Raw genomic sequence first — 22,855 nt, 5'->3', positions numbered from 1 at the left:
TGCATTCTCAGGCATATCTTGGCCATTTGAAAGCTGCTGTAGCACAGTGGTTAAGTGATTTGGCTGTGAATCAGCACTCTACTGGTTCAAATCCCACTACTGCCATGAGCTCAGTAGGAAGCTGAGCTCATTGTATGTGTGATGTGCCATCAAGTCGCCTTCAACCTACGGCTACCCTATGAATGAAAGACCTCTAAAACATCCTATCATTAACAGACTTGCTCAGATCCTACAAACTGGAGGACTTGGCCTCCTCTACTGTGTTAAACCCTCTTGTTTTAGGTCTTCCTCTTTTCCTGCTGCCTTCCATTTTTCCTAGCATTATTGACTTTTCCAGAGAATCTTGTCTTCTCATGATGTTACCAAAGTACGATAGCCTCAGTTTTGTCATTTTAGCTTCTAGGGAGAATTCAGGCTTGATTTGATCTAGAACCCACTTATTTGTCTTTTTGGCCATCCGTGGTATCCACAAAACTCTCCTCCAGCACCACATTTCAAATGAATCCATTTTCTTCCTATCAGCTTTCTTCAACTTTCACATCCATACATCGTAATGGGAATACCATACTTTGATTATCTTGATCTTGGTTCCCAGAGAGACATCTTTAAGGATCTTTTCTAGCTCCCTCACAGCTGCTCTTACAAGTCTCAATCTCCTTCTGATTTCCTTGTTGCAGTCTCCGTGTTGGTTGATGATTGAGCCAAGGAATAGAAAATCTTAGACAATTTCAATTTCCTCATTGTCAACTTTAAAATTATGTAACAATTCAAAATAAGGAGGCAACCTCAGCTACAATCTTCAAAAGATTGCTGTTTAAAACTTTTATTGGTTAATTTAAATTCTACTGTTTTTTCCTATTAGAATGGGGTTTTAAAATGAGCAAGATATATTGAATAAAACAAGAATAGGGTGAACAAAAATCTTATTCTACCACTTTTTAAAAAAATTGAATGCCAAATAATTAGATCTCTTCAATTACTTTTTCATGTGGAATGTTTAATTTAAATTCCGCCCCCCCCCCCCATCAAAAACAATCTTTTTAGGGCAAGTACTTTATTTGCTTTTTCTGATTTTATACACCTTCTTTTCTTATGGGCATAGCCTTTCAGCTAATTTGTGAAATAGTTGATCTCTGGTATTGTGCTCACATTTGTTTTTTCCCCCAGGTGTATTTATTCCATAGCTTACAGATATCTCTGTGTGTTCCTTCAACTTTTCTAACAGGTGTGATAGATGCCGATATCATTATTTACTCCACAGTCTGTTCTGCACTCCACGCTGGGGGGGCTTCTGTAACAGCAAAAACAGACCGAACTTACAGCTATCCTCTCAGACTTTTTACAATTTGCATACTTTACAATTTGAATTTCCTCTGATAAGCACATAAGTTACAAGAACACCCAAAGACAATATAAACCATGTGTACTGATGCTAGTAATCTTAGCTTTATAGTCCTTTTGTGTTATGAAGGGCCTGACTGTGTAACCCGTCACTGTGGTATATGAGCCCCTTCCTGTGGCTTTGTAAATGACCTGATTGGCATCTGCTATGTGTCATAATAACGCACAGGTTCATACATTTTGGCTTCCTGTTGTGTTCTTGCTGAAGCCAGAAAGAGTTTTGTTCCTCACTTTCCTTGAGTAATTGCTGCCTCTGTTTCAAAATGAGGCAATTGAAGCCGTGCACTTTTTACTAAAACCATACACACATTTAATCTTACGGTTTCCCCTGTGTTTTGCCACTATCTCCTTTGTTTCATCTGGATCATAACAGTGTTCAGGTGTGGGGTAGGAGACAGAAGAGCTTCAAGAATGACTGTGGGCGAGAGGGAGAGGAACCTGCAGTGGAAAAGGGGGAAAGATCAGGATCCCAGGGGCTTAACTGAAATTCTGTATATGACAGCAGCCAGGCACATTCCTGGAACTGCAGAAATAATAAATAATTAGAACTTCAGGAACCAACAGTTTGTAGTTTGAATTTTCTTATGACTGGGGAATCTAGGACACAACTGTACATTTTGGGCATCTTTGAGATACTAACTGTGCAAAAGGTTTGAAACAAGAATGGCTGTCATAGTTTCTATGAATATATACGCACATGCACCCATGAGGTTTCAGCCACTGAAGCCCAGCACGCCTGTATGTTTAAAGTCTACTTAATACAAACACACTAAAAGTGGATAATAACAACACAGTCTAATGAAGAAAAATGATTCAATTTCATGCTGGTTTGTTGTAATAACTTCTTTACCATTTCAACTCATTACTTTCGACTTGACGTTGATCAGGCCAGATCTTGTTTGATGCTCTGTTCCCTCTTCTGAACTGATGTGACTTGTGTATTTTATGGAATCTAAGTGAGCCTGACAGAGCTCCCTTTTGGATATACCTGGGCTTCTGTGTGTGTGCATGCACGCACGCACGTGTGTGTTTCTGTTGTTACAGAGGACAAGGTTCATAAGATTGTCAATATTGGCATGGCTTCATATAAGGTGAAAAGGTTTGGAACCAGTCAATTAGGATTAGAATCAGTATTTCTATGGGTTTCTATAAAAGGATTAGAGAACAAGTATGAGCCAGAAATGACTGTGTCAAGAAATAAATTGATGATAATATGAATTAGAAAGTAGGGGAAAATGACAGAAGAATGGATGAGTTTATTCTAGAGGAGAGTCTGATGACGGGGGGGAGGGGGGAAGAGTGAATGTTTTACAATGTGGTGTTTTCATTTTTCACTTTAAATACAAGCCTTTTTGATTCCACCACAGAAAAGTGAATTGGGAAAAAAGTCTACCATAGAAGATATAAAGAATGCTGCCAGGGAGCTATAAAGAAAAATAGGGCTTTAATAGTCAGATGGAGTTGAAAACATCAAGCTGCAAGAAAGGGAACAGAAGGTCAAGTTCAGAGAATAATGGGAACTAGCGGCTGATTCAAAAGAGCTTAATTATTTTTTTGCCAAAGTTTAAAAAAAAAATACTGGCTTCTCTTTGATTTTGTTGTTGTTGTTTTTAATATAGCTAGAGCTCTGATCATTTTGCTTTTCTCAGACTTTGTTTGCTGAAAGGTTTTGGCCTTGACCCACTTGCATGCGTCAGTATAATTCTCTGAAATATTTCTGGTAGAGGAGTCTGAGAGAGACAGCGCCAACACACAGAGATGTAAAATTTCCAGAAATGGTGAAGCCATAGGGGAAAATATTTTTCCTCATTTTTTTCAGGAAAAAAATTAAATCTGGGTAAAATTGAAATATGTGCAATACTTAATTTCCTATCCAATTTAAACCTATTTTACTGATTTAACAGCATAAAATGTGTATCTTCTACAACTAATGTCGAAGACTTTCACGGCCGGAGAACGATGGTTGTTGTGGGTTTTCCGGGCTGTAGACCACAGCAATACAGCCCGGAAAACCCACAACAACCATCTACAACTAAGTTTGCATATAAAATTGGAGATATTATGAAATTTAGAAGTATAAATGTCTTAGTTTTCTATAAGGAAAACTGCAAATATACCCAATACTTGGAAGAGAGTTGCAGACTGCTGTACTCTATAATATCTTAGCATGTGTCTTAATTTTTGCCATCTCAGAGGTAGGAAGAAATAGAAAAGGACAGTAGAAAATAAATTCTGTAGTAAACAAAACACTCTCATACGTATATAGTATGGTAGGCAAGTAGCATATCTAGATATCAAGTTATACTTCTTAACATCGAAACACTGAACCCTTAATAATGTATTATCATTAAAGACAAAGCATATTCACTTTTACCAGTTATTCACATTTAAACAATAAATGTTTGTTGTATATCGCTACAGTATATAAAGGAATACTGTAGATTGTCTTATATAAAGATTCATACTACACATTTTGAGTAAAACCTTGCCTTCAACATTTCAGTCATTCCCCAACAGAACCAATTTCACAGGAGTTATTTCGGTTCTCCCTCAAATTTCTCATTTTTTTCCATTTGAAAAATGTTAAGAAGTCTGCAGACTTTTTCATGGAATACATTTCAAGTAAAGAAAAAATATTTTAAGAAGCATCTCACACATTTTAAAAGAGAATTTTTTAATAGGAGTATTTTTTCCCCAGTTCCCCTCCAGATTTCCTAGTTTTCCAGCTGGAAAAGTTGAAAAAAGTCCTCAGAAACGATCCTGTTCCCCACCCCTGAACTTTCCATTAACTTTACCATCCTCTCCACACCCCTCAGTCTTCATGTCTCTTTCAACACTCAGCGAATGTTAATGGGCTTCTGAGAACTGCTTCAGTCATGCACTCTTCATCTTTGTCACTGGCTGCATCTGAAACTCCAAGGAATGTAACTTAGCAAGGTCACCATGACCTTCAGCGTACCTTGCCACGCAGGGATGTTGTGAGGACAAAACTGGAGGGTTGACAGGTCCCCGCTGGGGATGTGGGGCACCCTTAGCTGCTATCCCCTGCTACTGTTTACTGGGCCAGCAGGAGAGAAATAGAGGGGGCAATTGGGGCAATTTACCCACTGCTGTGAGTGCATATTGGTAATGTTGTCACATTGCAGGCAACTTAATACCATTTTCATTGCACCTGGAAGTGATGTTAAAATGTTGCTGGTGAAGCAATGGTTTTTAGGCAAATCCCATAGACTTTCTGCCCCCAAATCAGAGCTGTTCTGGTGTGCCAACGATGTGGTGGCATCACTTCCAGAATGTCATTACATCACCAGCAACATAATAACTTCATTAGGAAGGGCCTGCAGCAGCAGGTAAATCTTGCCTCTGTGTTCTCCCCTGCCCTCCACCGTTTGCCAGGCAATACCTGGCAACCCTATAGGGGAAATACCATGTATGTCACCAGTTTCAGGTGGGTTGACATGTTACTCTGCAAGATCTAGCTTTGATAGCACCTTAAAGACCAACTAGACTTCCAAGGTATGAGCTGTGAGCTTGTTGAGGAAGCAACAGTGTAAAAACAGTTTTGCTATGTTTATAACTCACTCACAGTGCAATCCTAAGCAGAAATTCTAGGTCCGTTGGGAATGGAAAGATGTAACTGCTTAGAATTGCACTATTGGTCAGATATCTGCCAATGTAACTTCATACATCTTACTTCATAAGATGTATGAAGTTACATTGGCAGATATCTGACTAATAGTCAGTCCAGGAAAGCTTATCTCGCATTATGTTTGCTAGTCTTTATGATACCAAAAGATTCTGTTGTTTTTGCTACGGCAGATGAACGTGGTGCTATTTAGAGTTCTGCTGTATTTCTTTTAGCGATTGCAGTTCATTTAGGGGAGCCAAAGAACATTCCCAGTCAGCGTATATCCCTTTGTTACAAATATTCTCATGGAATGATGTTGGGAAGGTGTTTGTTATTTTTTTCCTTGCCCCTAGTCTGGCTAGCAAGGTGTCCAGTGGGAAAAGTTCTTTCCTATTTTGAAATATGTGTCAATTGGCTCCCTTTAGTATTATACAGAAAGTCTTTCTCATCAGTCTTGACTCGCAGTGGCTCCCCCAGCCTCCTTCTGCGAGCTCATCTGTTTGAAATATTGGTCCTTTACACGTGTCTTGAACTTCATGACTTCTCCATGATGTCTGTCACTACGATATTGATTTCTCCGTTTCTCCTCCTTTAAACTGTCAGTAGAGTCCTCTCCAATACAGAAGGTTTTACTGGTTAACAATTTCATTACTTCTCTTTCTGGAGATTTACATGTTTTTTGTTTGTATGGGACTAGCATTTGGAAGAGTGTAATTTTTTTTAAAAAAAATTAAACGGGGTATATTTTTAGTATCTGTCTAAGATATTTTAATTTGTACTCTGAAATTAATAATCTGTACCTGATTTGGCTGTAATGCTTGATTGTCTGTTTCTAACAGACTAATTCATAATGCAGAAGAAGCATGGGGGTATAGCTAGGGTTCCCAGGTGCCAGCCAGTGCTGGGGAAACTCCCGGTGGGCTGACGCAGTGCCTTTGGTGGGAAGTGGCAAGTCACTCAGCAATTGACTGTCCCCAGCAAGCAACCTGGGCAGGCATGCAGCAGGCACACTCCCGGTGGGGCATGGCGATGTTCCTAAGTGGCATTGTTGCGCTGGCTGTGGGAGTGCTCCTGTGCTTCACAGGGGGCAATTTTGGCACCAAACAGACAGGTTCTGAAGGAATTGTCCATGTGTGAAATGCAGCACTCCCACAGCCAGCACAATGATATCATTTCCAGAAGCGGTGTCATCATGCCGAGTTCAGGAATGACTTTCTACCAGTAAGTGCCGGGACCCCTCCTCCAGCTGGGAGCCTATACGGGCCTGGCAACCCTCAGTATAGTACTCATGGGATTGTAAATTTTAGAATGCCCCTGGCAAATGGCATGCTCTTTCACAACAAGCTCTCCCTGCATTTGGAAAGTTAGGATTCCAGGGAGAAGAGCTTGAGTCAAGCCTGGGGATGCTTTAGGCTGTGCCTGCATTGGGCAGGTAGTTGGATTAAATGGTTCGTAGAGCCCCTTCCAACTCTAGGATTCTATGATATGATTCTATTATTCTCAGGGTCAAACTAGACGTTACATTTTAAAAAGAGTCTGTCCCTTGCAACCACACAGCAGCTGCAGGGAATGTCTCTTTAAAAATGAGGGAGAGCCTGATTATCCTTGGAACTGCAGTGTGTGCCCCCCACTGTGCAATTTTCCCGTGCTCCTCCTACCCCTGTGCCACAGTTCCGAGAAAAATCGGGCTCTTCCTCATTTTTAAAGAGACATTCCCCACAGCTGCTGTATGGGAACTCTTTAATGTCTAGCTTGGCCTTCAGCCAGTTTTCCCAAACAGAAAGAAACTTGACCCCTGCTGACAGGAATGAGTCCCTTGATTCCAGCACTCTGCCCAGAGCATACTCCTTTCACAGGCCCACCAGCTAGTTGGAAAAGCATTGCTATAGCAGATAACTACCAGCCTTCATTTCTCAAAAGTTTGGGATATATAGTATAAATTGATCTTACTGAGAGACTTTGTGTTTGTACACACAGTAAGAAAACAGAAAATAACATTCGTTTTAATTTGGTATCTGCCTTGGTGGCCCTATGAGGTAAAAATCTCGTCAACAAATACATTTCAAAAACCATGTGCGTTAACTAATTTCTACTTGGCATTTTAAAGGAGCTTGGCACAAATCATGAGTGGAGATTTTGTTCATTAAATTAAGAATGTATCAGTTTTGAATAGTAAAAAAGAGCCAGTTTGTTGTAGTGGGTAAGAGTGCGGGACTCTAATCTGGAGAACCGGGTTTGACTTCCCACTTCTCCACTTGAAGCCAGCTGGTGACCTTGGGTCAGTCACAGCTCTCTCGGAGCCCTCTCAGCCTCACCCACCTCACAGAGTGTTTGTTGTGGGGATAATAATCCAAACCAAACCAAAAGAGCACGCAGGCTCAAGGAAGTCACAGCAACATGCAATTTATGCAATACAAATTAAATAGCTATATCATACAGTCCCAAGTTTTTCCCTACAATAGCAGAACTCATACTGTATGAAATTGTAGTATACCATTTCATTGTTTGGGCACTACGGTTCTGCAAACTTGGGACTGTATGATATAGCTATTTAATTTGTATTGCATAAATTGCATGTTGCTGTGACTTCCTTGAGCCTGCGTGCTCTTTTGGTTTGGTTTGAAGTATATTGGGAAGTCGTTCCCTTCTGTTGGTTGATTGTGGGGATAATAATAACATACTTTGTAAACCGCTCTGAGTGGGCATTTAAATTGTCCTGAAGGGTGATATATAAATCAAATGTTGTTGTTACTGTTGTTGTTGTTGTTATTATTATTATAGTTAAGAAATTATATGTAGAATATCCTCCTATGTAGTGAAAAAAGTGCAAATCAGAAACTTAATTTAAATCCGTTATTACAAATTGTTATTTTTCTCATGGTAACTTAACAATGCGGCCCTAAACAGAGATAACACCCTTCTATGTCCATTGCAGTCAATGTGCTTAGAATATCATACGTGAATATATGAAGTTGCCTTACCCGGAATCAGACTATCAAAGTCCATCCTCAAGACTGAGAGTGGCTCTCGAGGGTTTCAGGTTGAGCTCTTTTCATATCACCTCCTACCTAATATTTTTAATTGAAGGTGCCAGGGATTGAAACTGGGCCCTTCTGCATGCCAAGCCGGTGCTCTGCCACCAAGCCATGGCCTCAGAGACATAGCTCTGTTTAGGAATGTGTTACCTAAATTTCAGTCAACTGACTTTTGCTTGGTAAGTATGCAAGCTGGATGAGGGATAGGTAGCTTATTGATATACGAGTTACAGACAGTTTCTGACTGTCCATGCATTCTCTGTCTTGTAGGTGTTTCTGTCACAGGGCACCTACTGGCTTACCCTAGACTGAGAGCCAAAACAGACGAGATGCCTGACACATGGAGGGCATTCTTCATTTTCCCACAACTTTCCATGGGGAATGTAGTGAGAAAGAACCTCTGCCAGGGAGAAAATCCCTCTTCTCCCTGGCAGAGGTTCTTTCTCTAGGCATCTCATCTAGTCGGCTCAGCTGCCTCTTGCTGCTGCCAGTGCACTCTCATTGTTCCCCTAAATGCACTCAGGAGCCAAGCGCACTGACAGCAGCAGCTAGAGAGAGGGGGGATTCTCTCTCTTTTCCCTGACAGAGGTTCTTTCTCACTACGTTTCCCATGGAAACTTGCAGGAAACTGATAAGTGTCCTCCACGTGTCAGGTGTCTCGTCTGTTTTGGCTCTCAATCATGACAGTTACAGTGCCAATCAGTAGACTTAGGCATAACTCTGCTTAGGATGGTACTGTTAACCTTTTTAGTTATATTGATCCTATCTTGTTGCTGGGGCTAAATAACTCACTGCAGAGGCTGTCCATGTTGCCTCTGATTGCCTCATTGGCTTGTCGAACATGTTAATGCTGTTTGGTTCATGCAGGATATTGTGTCTTCTCTTCTAGGCTCTCCGTACTATTACAGTGCTGCTGCCCGAGGAGCCGCACCCCCAGCAGCTGCTGCTGCTTACGATCGTCACTGACACGAGGAACCAAGAAGCACTTATTAAACATATCATACCGCATGACACCACTGGAACCGCCTAGAATGCAACCACAGAAAATCAGACTACAAGGAAGGACAAAGGAAACCCAAGCAATGGCTGGAATGTTAATCTTTCAGCTAGGTGAACTGGTTATTACTTACTGTTTTTTAATCAATGGAATTCTAGTGACCTTAACTGAATCTCCCATAAAAATGTAAAACAAACAAAACAATCACAGCTTTGCTTACGTTCCTTGTGGGTCTCCTTTGCCAAGGTGTTACGCCCAGCCATCTTGCTCCTGGACTAACTAGTGGCCTCTAGTTCTCCTAACCATGCCAGGAGAATAGGAACTGTTCTCATGTCAAGTAGTCCTCCTCAAAATATCTCTTTATTGTGCATTGTTAACAGGATTTGGTGATTCAATAGAAGACTGTCTGAGTTGGGGTTTATTTTGGGAGGCACTCCGCAAAGAAAAAAAAAGTCTGCTCCAACGACAAAGCACCACTGTAAATAACTTGCTTCTTTTGTGTTACTATGGAGAGGTTTAGCCTAAAACATCAACATGGAACGAACAATGAGCTCAAAACACACTAGAAAAAAAAATGTGTTTTGAAATGGATGCACTGACTCCTAGAATTCAGTAAGCTTTAAACCAGCTCTGAACCAGGTAAACATTCATTGCGACTCTTTCTGGGGTGGTTCTTCTAGATACTTGATCCTGATCTGATGATTGTGGAGGCCCCTGTGTTCCATATGCTGGCATTGAACGTGCCAGCAAATGACAGACCTGGGCAGTTAGTGACATTTTAACTGATGAATATTAATTTATGCTTATTTGCAGGGCTTTTTTTCAGGGGAAACGCGGGGGAATGGAGTTCTGGAATCTCTTGAAAATGGTCACATGGCTGGTGGCCCCGCCCCCTGATCTCCAAACAGAGGGGAGTTTAGATTGACCGCCGCGCCGCTGAGCTGCGCGGAGGGCAATCTCAACTCCCCTCTGTCTGGAGATCAGGGGGCGGGGCCACCAGCCATGTGACCATTTTCTCAGAGGGCAGCCCACTGAGTTCCACCACCTCTTTTCCCAGAAAAAAAGCTCTGCTTATTTGTAATCACAATTAGCACTGGTACATACTCTCTGGCTTTAAGTTCGACTAAATGTCAAAGAAGAAATTCCAAATAACCGAAGCCTTACATACACTGGGATGAATTAAATGTAAAAACTCAAGAAGTTGGATATCTCCCTGTCTTCTCAAACAGTAGTATCTTGGGACTATGATGAAAACCACAAAACAGTATTCTGGTTTCTAAAAGCAAGCTGTCTGGAAAGTAGGGCAGTAACAATCTGAGATGTTCATTCATCTAAGAGAAGATGTTTACCTCTAAAACAACATGGCCATGATGTATTTTCCCCAAATGGAGCCAACATAATTTCACCAGGAATAAATTTGCTCCATTCATTGTACAAATTCTCATCCTCAAAAAATAAAAGAGGGATAAATAGCCCAAAGTGACATTTTGTTCAGTGTTATTTTCACCTTCATACATATAGAACGTTCCAAATTACAGTATATGATGGATATCAGTCAATCAGTTGTGATGCCGTAAAACTTCCCTGACTCAAAGCAGAATTCATTTTATACATCTCTTTCTCTATGCTCAGTGATGGTTTGTCCAAACAATCATGAAAACTACTAGAAGAGAGAGAGAGCCCTTTGTCCAGTCTATACCAGGGAGTTTTCTGTGCTCATTTGACATTATTTGTGCATTCAAGAAGGATACCAAGTGTGTTTGGCATATTGAGGTGTTAGCTTTCCACCTCAAGAATTCTGTGATTATTTCCTGTGATCTTTTTGGCCTGTGGCAGTTAGAATATTTGCATCAAGCTCCTGGGAAAGACCATTTTTTGGCCACAGAGTTCTGATTCCAAACCATCTGAAAGAATGGCAATGCTCCAGTTGCCGAGGTGTCTATGGTTCTTCCCCAAAATAATGGCTTCTACAATTTCTCTTAGTAATTATTCCTGGGATATGGAACCTCTTTAGCAACAAGTGAAGGGAGGGGGAAGCATATCATGAAGGAAAAGGTTTTTGGTTTTTGTTTTTTTAAAAAAAATCCTTTACACTGCACAATGCATATGACTGTTTGCAAGGCTTTTTTTCTGGGAAAAGAGGTGGTGGAACTCAGTGGGTTGCCCTCGGAGAAAATGGTCACATGGCCGGTGGCCCCGCCCCCTGATCTCCAGACAGAGGGGAGTTGAGATTGCCCTCCGTGCCACTCAGTGGCGCAGAGGGCAATCTCAACTCCCCTCTGTCTGGAGATCCGGGGGCGGGGCCACCAGCCATGTGACCATTTTCAAGAGGTTCCAGAACTCCGTTCCACCACGTTCCAGCTGGAAAAAAGCCCTGACTGTTTGGAATGATTAACACCCATGGCGAGTTCTCTCGCCAGGCATCAGGAACACGGCAAGCTCTCTTGTGTAGATCAGGCTCTTTTCTCATAAGCTGGTGGGCAGAATGGAAGTTGAGCGCTGTTAGTGGAAGTTTCACATGCCATCCCAAAATGTATTACCCTACATTACAATCAATTGTTGTAGAATATATGATGTGCAAACATTTCAGTTATTTCATTTTACATTAAATACATGTTTATGTGCTGCTTTTGCTGGCATGGAAAGGACCAGCTCCTTACTTTTGGAAATAAACAGCAGCAGTGGCTCAAGTCCTGCATTAAAAAAGCATAGTGCCCAAATAAATGCTTGGTGGAAGATTCAGTTGTGCTGAACATCTAAACAAGTGCTGCAGTTTGGAAGGGAGAACTTCACAGGAGGGGGGCATGTTTAAATCTTTCACTTGTCATTTCTCTCCTAAACTGCCTTTTACCACCTACCTGTGTATTTGCCGTGACTGGGAGAAAGATTAAGCTCTGCCTCCCACCCCAGCTGCTGTTTCACTCTGAGTCATGGCTTTCAACTGCAGTTTTGGAGATGTTTGCTCCTCCTAATATCTAGTTTGGCCTTTCTATGTAAATTACAAATAAACCTTTTTGCACGCTTTGTTTCCCAATAGCTACTGAGGAAAACCTGCTTTTTCTATCATGTTAGAATTTACCCTTTCCAATTCTCATTGTAGGAACAGGCAAATTTATTTCCTAATAAAGAAAAAAATAGTGTATGGTACAAAGATAATCAGTGACTACTCCAAGCTCTCCAGGGGTCATTGAAATGTGACAGAACTTGGAGATGGAAAAACTTTTTGTGGAAGGCCTTCTGGTCTCATGAAGGCAATCTGGCATATTAGCCAGAGGTAGATGTGCCCACAATCGATCAGGCCTTATGCATTTGCCATCCTACTGAAATGCATGTGAAAGCTTTTCATTATTTGATTGGTCATTTCCATAACAGACTGCAACTTGCACCCCTATTTAAAACTCACATCATGTGAAAGAAAGTTTACAATAATAGAATTTAAAGATTCTTGAGTAAAACATTCTGTCACGACATTGGTTATAATAATAATAATAATCTAAATCTAATAATAATAATAATTAATCTAATTGATGACACTATTAGCACACAGAGCATTTACTAGAGATGCATGTTGGGTTCTGGTAAGTTGCATTCATATTGCTGACAGCTAGAAAGAAAATTGTAATATTGTAGAAGAAGAAACAATTTAACCAAATTTTTTATATTTTTTTTGTGTGAGAAAAAGGAGACACATCCTACATCTAACAGCTTCTGTGAAAAAGAGGTGTCTTATTTCTTCATTTCTAACAAACATTGGAATGTGACATATTTAAACAGTTTCCCAATCATTTCTCATTCCAATAAAAAACTATAAATAGTCATGTTTACCCTTAATTTATCTTTGCTAAGCGCCATCTCTACCCCTTGTTTGTGCAAAATATACTGCCCCCCCCCCCAAATAACTACGAATTCATTTGAATTACAGCGGGCATTCATAAGCTTTAAAAGTTCTATTAGCTTGCGTCCTTTTTAAAACTAGATAATGTGCTACATTTTAGCATATTTAACCAGGGCCGATTCCAGACGGCCCTCCCCATCCCGAAACGTCGCGCGTCGTCACGCGGAAAACGCGATATTTCGCGTTTTCCGCGCGATGACGTGCGATGTTTCGGGATGGGGAGGGCCGTCTGGAATCGGCCCTGGTACTCTTATGTTTTTATATGGATCTGGAGTGGAGATCTGGTTGTACTGGCCAACTCAAGCTGTACAAAGTTTAATATTTGTTTGCAAAAAAAAGTATATTGCTTGAAGTTATCAGAAATCTATTTTTTAGTTGCAGTTCATTGAGCCCTTGTATATACACATATTTAAACGAATGGGACTTGCACAAAAGGAAAAGACTGAGTGTCCTAAGGACACTTTCCTGCGAGTAAGCCCCAGTGAATAACATGGGTCTTACTTCCAGGTAGACCTGCTAAGGATTGTTCCCCGAGAATACCATTCTCTTCTGTGCAGAGGAGACAGTGTAGGGGAGGGTTGCCAGGCCCCTTTACCCTCCCAGAGGGATGGCGGGTACCCAGCAGCACTCACCTTCTCTTTGTCCCTTGCATGTGCGCAATATGCGCGTGCTAACACGCCTGCACTATGATGTCACTTCTAGGTGATGTCTTCATGCAGGCATAGGAGCATGGACAAGCTTCACAGTGGGCCAATTTGAGCCTCAAACAGGCTCGGCCCATTTGGGGCCCAAATCAGCTTGTTGTGAGGCACGGGAGCACTCTCAGGGTGGTGCGATGGTGTCACTCCCAGGAAGTGATGTTGTCATGCTGTCCCACGCCTTTTCCCTCTGTCAGCCAGGTGAGTGGTGGCAGGGGGTGGAGGGTAGGAGCGAGGAATCCTCCATTACCACCAGGGGACTGGTGGTAACCCTAGTGCTGGGCCTTGCTTCCACCAAACTCCTGTTTCATCTCAAACTCATAGTCTTACTGGAATTCTCTAAGCAGTCTTCCTTAGGTCAACCTTTTACATATAGTTAAATTTTATCTTGAATGCATTTTCCACAAACACGGACCATATGCTTTAAGACAGAATGAAAAGCACCATAATATTGTAACATAAATGTTCATTTCACAGATTAAACTGAAGCAATTTTAGCATAAGATTAGAAGGGATCCCCCCCACCAGTACTTTACGCTAAACCTCTCTTAATTAGTATATCTACAAGTGGAAAGCCTAAAAGACTATTCGTGCCAAATCAGGGCATTTGAAACCATGAATTAAAAATGAGTCTTCTGTGACAGGTACCTATGCCATACTGGCAGGGGCTCCTGTAGAGAGTTGACCTCTCCATCCACTTCCACTATCTTTCAAGACCCTCTATACAAGTGATAAGGAGAATTTAACTGTTATGGATTCCACAAAGTGCTCTGTTACAGCTTTTTGGTTGCCTGTGCCCAGAAAACGGTGTGGTCTAACCAGTACCTTGCTTTTGCTTCCCCAAAGAATCCACCTCATTGGGTCCTATTCATTGAGTGTCTCAGCTGGCCTGTGGGTAGCCCCTAACCATATTGGAGTGTTTGTTTGGGCCAGTGGGAAGAGATAGGTAACGGTGCTGGAGGGATTGTAATAGCAAGGATAAGCTCTCCCTTCCTCTATACAGATACATTATCCTCTGCCGTTTTTTAAACCCATCATTGCCCTAAATCCTCTGCGGTTGAAATTTTTTTGAAACAGCGTGCCTTGGTGGAGAAAAGAGGACATCCACATACAGCTCTCTTTAGTAGACAGTGACTAACTGTTGAGGATTTCATGAACATCTAAAACAGGTTTTTTTCTTTGTGTCCTCTCCCGCTTCCCCCCATGTACGTTTTAAGGATACTGATCAAGAACACGTAATTTAATATTTCAGTGCACCACTCATTTTATAAGCTTCTTTCAGAGTCAGTTCAGATAACCTGGTTAACATAAAGCACAAACCGAAGACCAGCTGGGTTCAATTCACTCCTCTCTCTTGGAATCTCATAAACAAGGAAGGGCAGCAAATAGGGTGTGATACTCACGTACACCTGACTTCTATGATTCATCATCTTTTCAGGTGGAACGTTTGCAAGGATGTGGTGTACATGCTATGGAAGTATATACATACACCTATATCACACTTTTAAAAGTGCATATATGTGTGCATGTGGGGGGGGGACACATATGTGCAATATAGAGCGGAACCACAAGTGACAAAAGGCACAGGTTGGACACTTGCCAGCTTCCCTCAAGTTTTGATGGGAAATGTAGGCAGCTTGGCGGAATGTTGGATAAGTGACAGTTGAAAAGTCCATTGGACAGCAGTCGGAGAGCCAAGCTGCAAGACCAGGATGCCTCCATTTCCCATCAAAACTTGAGGGAAGCTGACAAGTGTCCAACCTGTGCCTTTTGTCACTTGTAGTTCCTCTCATAGAATTCCCAGAAAAGCAAATGTATGTAGAAGCCCATAGAGTTTATTATTGTATAAACACAGTGCCTGCCAATGGAAGTATGCTAACATTATCACTTGCTAACACTGAAGACCAGTTTGGCTCTGGCACTACTTCAGTGAGTGCTGGGTTGGCCCCGTTCATCTCTGATAGCATGTGTAAACAAGCATCACATTGAGTGTGGGTGTGTATGTCTATGTGTGTATTTTTGTATTATCCCATGCTACTCTTTCAGCCCTATGCGGGGTTATTTCAGTCTTATATAACTGGAGTAACTCTGCATAAGATTGCACTAGAGTTCCACAGCAGAATGAACCAGACTACGGTCGAATCCACATTCACCCATTACCCGCATGTTTATCGGATATCTTCCGTTTGCCTCCAATCCGCGATTATTTCCTCTTTGTTCACATTCCTGCTTCCAATCCGTCTTTCTCGCGCGTCCCTCCGGTCACACAGCTGCTCGAAAACCGCTTTTTTGGGCGGGACTTTTTTTTCCCCGCCCATTTTTTAAAAAAATTTTTGAGTGCACTTTTCCGTTATTTCGATCTTGCCTTATAAAGAAACATCATTGAAGATAATAATGCCTCTCTTTCCCCCACTGACAGCACTGATGGCTCTCTCCTGTTTCTTTTTTGGAAATTTGGAAGCATGTGGGAAGCTTTCGTGGGCATTTCCTATGCAGGACAGTTCAGTGCCTGAATTTTACTGAAGTTTCACTTCCTTGGAGTGTCATTATTTCGATATTTCGTAATTTCGATATTACAGTAATATAAAATAAAAAAAATAAAAAACAGTTAAAAAGGAAGTTTTGCGAGTCTGTTCTGAGGATGGATTCACCCCAAAATGATTTTTCAAACTACCAGATTTGATTCAGAAACAGCATAATCAATAAATCCAATGCTATGAAGTCAAAAACAGTCTTTTGCAGACTACGGAGCACTTGCAAGTTGAATCAGCCAATAGGAACTCTCGGAACGGCCGGAGAGACAGGAAGGGGGGTGTTTTTTTAAAAAAACGCGTAAATGGCGCATTGGCCTGTTCACGGCCACCGTGAAACTCCCGTTGAAAACCTGTGACCACATATGCGGGAGAAATGCAAATGAAATGTGTCTGTTTAATGAGGTAATGTGACCGGCACTCCGGATTGCATGGGGAATGCGGGGAACATGCGACTTAGAATGAGTAATGTGGATTTGACCTACATTGAAGCAGCTCCCATCTTGCAAAGGTGAATCAACCTGTTCCTTTTATTTTATTTAATCTAGCAAATCCACTCACATTAGTGAAGTTAGTTAATATACATCCACTAGAGATCTGGAAAATGTGCTTAATAGGGTGTTAATAGAAGTTCTGCATCCTTTGCCTTGTTAACAATGTGACGTGGAGAGCAATTTCCTTCTCCAAGACCCTTCTGGGGACGCTTTGCAAAAGGCTTAACCACACTTAACAGCGCTCTTCCATGCTCTGAGAGAAAATCACTGAAGGAATCCTATTGGTAGCGGAGGGAAAGTTGGAGACAGTATTGCTCCATTTCTGAAATCACTTATTCTGGGGGGGTTTCCCGCCCCCCTCCCCTTCCGGCTTTAACTGTAAAGTGCATGGTTTGATGGTAGCAGCAGCCATTTATGTCTATTTAATAGTGATCTGTCATTCTCAAAAGATTTGGAGGTGTGCCTCTCTTTTGATAAGCCCTAAAAAGTGTGGATGCTTATCTGAAGCATCTCCACTTCTTTTGAGGTTTAATTTGCCCAACCCTTTTCCTGTCCTGGAAGCTTTTTTCCTGTGGATCTGGTTTAATTATTTTTCAAGGAAAATAAAAGCTCTGTACAAAATTTGTACTTCATATAATGCCTATATCCTATCAGGTCTTTTTAAATATCTTCTCTAGGATCCTTTTATCTTAACAGATTTTTTAAATAAAATACTGATGTTTTCCAAGCTGTAAAAATTTCACAGGGAAAACTCAAACTAGATAAACTTTATGAATTTACAGTGCTGAATCTGAATTCTCAGTTGCTTCTGGATTGTTCTATATATCAGCTTTACAGTGAGAGTTCCAAACTTTTAAATGCATGTTCTGAAAAATGAAAAGTGGTTGACTTTCTGAAAACAGAAATCTCGACATAGGAAATCAAGCCTGGTTTAGACATGCAACAGATTGAGGCGATCGAATGTTGAGGTGGTAGAATGGGCTAGGGCTATATGTTACCGTAGACTGCAAGGAGGGTTGTAATACCCCCCCCCCATGTTTAAAACTCCTTGCAAGTAAAAAACCAGCTCATCAGTAAGAAAGGTTTCCAGTCTAGTTCTTCACATACACTGCTAGTTTCCCATTCAAAAGGAATTATGGTGCAGAGTGATCTCAAGTCATAGGTAACTTATGGCAACCCCTGGCAGGATTTTCATGACAAGAGATTAACAGAGGTGGTTTGATATTGCCTGCCTCTGCAACCCTGGTTTTCCTTGACGGTCTCCCATCCAATGACTAACCAAGGCCAACCCTGCTTAGCTTCTGAGACCTGATGAGATCTGGCTCACCTGGGCTATCCAAGTCAGGGCATAAGGAATTATTAATGTAGTGGAATTTTTGAAAGTGTAATCTATCCTACCATCTCAGAACTCTAGCTAAGTTCACATGTGAACACACATACAATGTGTATATAGTACATACTTGATTTTTCTTTGTCTGTGTACAGCCGAATGTGTGATCGAAATCACACATTTATTTAGGTATTGGTTCCTGGTTTCAGGTTAACATGAACACACGTTAACACTTTCTCACAAAGAGATGTGTGCACAAACAGGCAGGATGTGTGTTCACTTTAACATGTGGACAGGGCTTCTGCCTCCTCATTCTGCATGTATAGACCAAGCCTGAGTTTGATTCTTGTTTCTAATTAGCAAGAAGCCCAATTTGGTTTCTTTCCATGTCCACTGATTCTGTGGGGGCTTTCTTTGTTCTAGCACATCCCAACCCAGCAGAGCATTTAAAATATATTCTTACCTCTCTTAAAATACATAGTCACTCTGAAATGCAGAATTAGCTCAACCGTCTGGATCTGCAGTCCCATGGACTCCCCCCCGCCCCCGCCCTTCACAGCCAGTTTTTGACTTGGCAAGTTGCAGAGTTCTCACCTTTGCATTCTTGGAACAGCAGTTCCATTAGGCAATTCTCTTATTTTAAAATCAGAATACAACTTAATGACACTATTGTAACATAGTGGCAAGTTTAACATTCTGAATAATCAGTTGTCAACTTTAGTTGCTTTACACACAAATAAGACACCTGTGATACTTGGCAAAAATGGCAGCACACATATACAGCCCCTTCCCTGGTTTTAACAGAATATTAATCCCTTGCGTCATGCTATGGCTGACATTAATATAGCTTGAAAGGGGAATGCAAAGAAAATGGAGTCATGGCGGTATCAATAATATAATAATATGTTTATTGCTTTTCCGACCGAAGCCATAAGCCATACAAACACCAACAAAATATGAACTGGGTATCAATAATATCTTTAAGCTCTCACTTGGCTCAGTTATCCAATTGTGCTTCAGTTTTTTCTCATTAGTCCCTAGAAAGTCATCTTTTCTGCGGTGTTCAGTATATCAACTAACCCAGAACACTTTTAATGGACAACATATTGCCTAAGTGTGTGTGTGTACACGTTCATGTTCGTTTCAGCAATGAATGAACCATCATATATGAACAGGTCCAAAGCCCATTTGAGTCAACATGATTTCCATTTACTTTGTTAGATTTTTCAGCTACACTGGAAGTCTTTGGGAAAGCAAAAAATGGCCAAGGGGCTCTTGGGTCTTGCCCACACATTATTTTTTATTCCTTTCTGTCTGTAGCAAGAAGCAATGGCTGTGTTTGCCTCTAGGTGGCCATAAGCTCATGCCTAAACAGTCACTAGAGATGGCTCACTGGTGAACAGGGAGAATCTACCAGGGAGGTTACGATGGCTTAACTCTAATGTAAACAGATGGTAACTAATAAAGGATAAAACTAATCCCACCCCCCCAGATGAATACTTAAAAAAATACAATGCATTAACAAACAGTAGACCTTTATGTTGATCTGCTCAGTCTTGTACTGGGAAAAAATATACTGTCCTTGTTTGTTACTTTCTGGTGGCCTTTGAAAATGCAAAACACAGGGCAGCTGGTATTCCTCTCTAAACAAATATTTTTTTCTTATAGACAAACTTTGTATTAAGAATCAACATCCAACAAATAAATGTGAAACTTTACCCACCGAAGTCTCTGATGGCTATTTAGGAAGCTTACTTTTAAAAACCAAGAAAATAGACAAAGAAGTAACAAAAACACCCCCACACACATACAAATACAATTGAATTGCCTTTGAACATAGGAGATGAATTGGTCTCCATAAAGATAAAAATTGCTTCTTCAAATGTGTATGTTTTGTATTCTTTTTTTCTAGTAGGAAAAAGAACTGACTTGAAAATATTGGTGTTTTTTTCTTAGTGCTGTGTGTTGCTTTTGTGTGTAATAATATTTGAATGTAATGACAGCAGTGCCAATTTGCCAAAGATGTCGAACATATTTTTTTAATTTTGGTTTTATTTTTATTTGGGATTGGGGGGGGCGGGTGGAGCAGGGTGGGTAAGGTGTAGGTCAAGGGGGCATTTGGGGAAGAATTTGATTTCTTTTGGTTTTGGTTTTCAATTTTCTTGTCAATACTGGACTTTGTGATTTTTATTCTAAGTTAAATGGTTGACTGCAAACATTTTATTTTAGATTAGTTGAAGAAACATGCAATAAGATTGGCGTAGTTTCAATATCTGTGTGTCTTTTCATGAGAGTGACTGTTACTTGTGAACATTTTGATTTTATGTAACCTTTATGTGAGATAATTATTTGTAAATATTTACCATAATTTTATTGGTTCCAAAAATAAAAGTAATTTTTTAAGTTCAAAGGATCTAACAGTGTTTTAATTTAAATGCTAGACCTAAATGATTACCAAAGGTGTTAACAGTCCCTGCCCCAGACTTTCACCCTATGATTCCACTCACCAACATTTAAAGTATTCCTCCACCTTCAGAAGTGTTCATCCAACTTAACTTTAGGTGGGCAGTTGTGTTGCTCTGCAGTAGAACAGTAGGAATCCAGTGGCAGAGATCAACAAGATTTTCAGAAGATGAGCTTTCGAGAGTCAGAGCTCCCTTCTTCAGATACAAGGAGGAATGGAGATCCCTGAGTCTTTATTAGATATGGGCATGAAAAGCATTATGAACAGAAAAAAACCACAAACCGCCCAATCTGCTGTTCGCGAACAAGCTGTTCGTGGTGCCCTTGGCAACCGGAGGCAGGGACTGAACTCTGTCTAAACTCCTTCTGACTTTCCTTCTGGCTTTAACCCTTCAAAGTACTTCCAGCAGAGAGTCCCGTTTTTGCCACTGTGAAGAGAAAATGACAGCCAACAGGGAGACCCGTGGATCATGCCTTTCCCGGGGTGCAATCTCTCTGAAACTTGGGGGGGTCTTCAAAGGACAGTGAGGACTATTTCCTCTGCAAATGTGGTGGGTATTGGACATTGGGAAGGTCAGTTGGTAACCCCTCAAACTAGCTGCCAGCAGACACTGCTGTTTTTGCCAGGACAGGGCCCTTTAAACTATCAGCTGGCAGGCGGCAGGGGGGAATCCCCCCTACTGCCTGCCAGCTGATAGTTTAAAGGGATCTTTAAAGGGCCAGGTAAGTGGTTTTAAGGGGAGGGGGGCTAAGTGGGGGGGTTGGGGTGGGGGGTTCTGGCCCCCACGAACAACAAACATGTCTGGGAACAGTTCATGATTGTCCATGTTCGTTGTTTGTTTTTCGTGGATGGCAACGAACGACGAACAGGGTGTTTGGGTTTTTTTCCCCGTTCGTGCCCATGTCTAGTCTTTATATCCCAGACAAAAGGTGGGAGGGGTGTTATGAGGAAGTGCAACAGGATGCAAAAGTACAATACAGTTTGATGAAATGGGAGAGGAGTAGAGAAGGAAGTTGTCAGGGTATAAAGGTACAATGGACTGGATTAGAAGACTTCCAGTTTTAAGGAGAATTTTTTGTAAGATGATGTATCGGTGGTATGTGACACCTGAGAAATTGGCTAGAATGTATGTTGGAAATGTACTCAACATGAAGAATTGTTCTTTCATATATGGTGGTCTTATAAGTTAGCAAAAACCTTTTGGAATCAAATACAATTATTGATACAGAAGACTTTGTAGATTAAAGTGCAATTGAAACCTGAGAAATTTTTATTGGGAATGATGGACTTTCAATTGGAAAAAAGTGCTGGCATTCTCTTTTTATATAAGATTATGACAGCAACAAAATTGCTCAAAATTGGAAGAATTTGACTCTGCCTACAATGGAGGAACGGTTGACAAAGATGATAGAACTGGCTAAGATGGCAAAGCTTACTTCACTGATTAAAAAAAAAGTCAATACGTTCATTTGTTGATGAATGGAAGCCCTTCATAGGCTATTTATATGAAATAGATAATGATTTGATGATTTCTGGATTAAGGGATTTTGACATTAGAAAAAAGTGAGCTGTTAATAATTATTTAGAGAAAGTGTAGATTTGACATGATATGAATATTTGTTTGGGAGGAACTTAGAAACCTTTTAATTTAGATGGCTTGTTTTTGTTGTTTTTTCCGTATTATGTATGTTTTTGTATTTTGATTAGTTGTTTTGGGGTTTTTTATTAGTATATGTGTAATTGTAGTTTTTTAAGGTTTGTTTTTAATTATATAAAACATTTTAGTGTGTGTGTGTATGGGGGGGGGTCCACTGTTCTAGACAATTTGTGAATGACCTCCATTACAGCAATCGCATGTTATAATCTCCCCTTGAAATTTCTCTGTTTGGGGACAGCCATTTTTAGGTCAGCAATGGCTTTGTCAATCAATTTCCTTACTACTTCAGGTGGATACTGTAGTTCCAGAACTGTCTGTGGTAGATACTGCAGATGAGAAGCTGCCAGAGGGTTTGGAACAGATGCAGTTGTGACATAGAGCTTGGCTGTAGACAACGGATTGTTTGGTGTGCTTAGGATGCTAACTGGAGGCATGTAGATACGTTTGCTGATCAGTAGGTTTTTGGTATAAAGTGGTTCTTATTTGTACAGTGGTGTCTAGAAAATGTACTTCCTGTGTCGATTGATGGTAGGGTGGAAGTTGCTGAAGGCCTGGAGAAATCCTCCCAATGTTTCTTTCCCATGTGTCCAGATGATAAAAATGTCCTCAATAAATCTCAAGTATAGGAGGAGTGTTAGCAGGTGGAAGCTTAGTGCTGCTTGAAGCATGAAAAAGTTGATGTATTGTGATGCCATGTGAGTGTCCATAGCTGGGCCATTCTTTCA

General features: G+C 40.9%; 1 protein-coding gene across 2 annotated transcripts in view; it reads left to right on the top strand.

Annotated features, from left to right (window-relative positions):
* PAX5 (paired box 5) overlaps positions 1-9,038 on the top strand; it is a 362,503-nt gene extending 353,465 nt beyond the window's left edge. For both annotated transcript variants that reach the window (XM_054987283.1, XM_054987282.1), the window contains one exon: positions 8,954-9,038. In XM_054987283.1, coding sequence (XP_054843258.1) covers positions 8,954-9,030 — 77 coding nt within the window. In that variant the 3' untranslated portion in view covers positions 9,031-9,038. The remainder of the gene's footprint in view (positions 1-8,953) is intronic.
* Positions 9,039-22,855: the final 13,817 nt, after the last annotated feature.

The sequence above is a fragment of the Eublepharis macularius genome, chromosome 8 (assembly GCF_028583425.1).
Source record: "Eublepharis macularius isolate TG4126 chromosome 8, MPM_Emac_v1.0, whole genome shotgun sequence".
Classification (NCBI taxonomy): domain Eukaryota; kingdom Metazoa; phylum Chordata; class Lepidosauria; order Squamata; family Eublepharidae; genus Eublepharis; species Eublepharis macularius.
The sequence above is the reverse complement of the archived record's forward strand: the minus strand, read 5'-3'. Positions and strand labels throughout refer to the sequence as shown.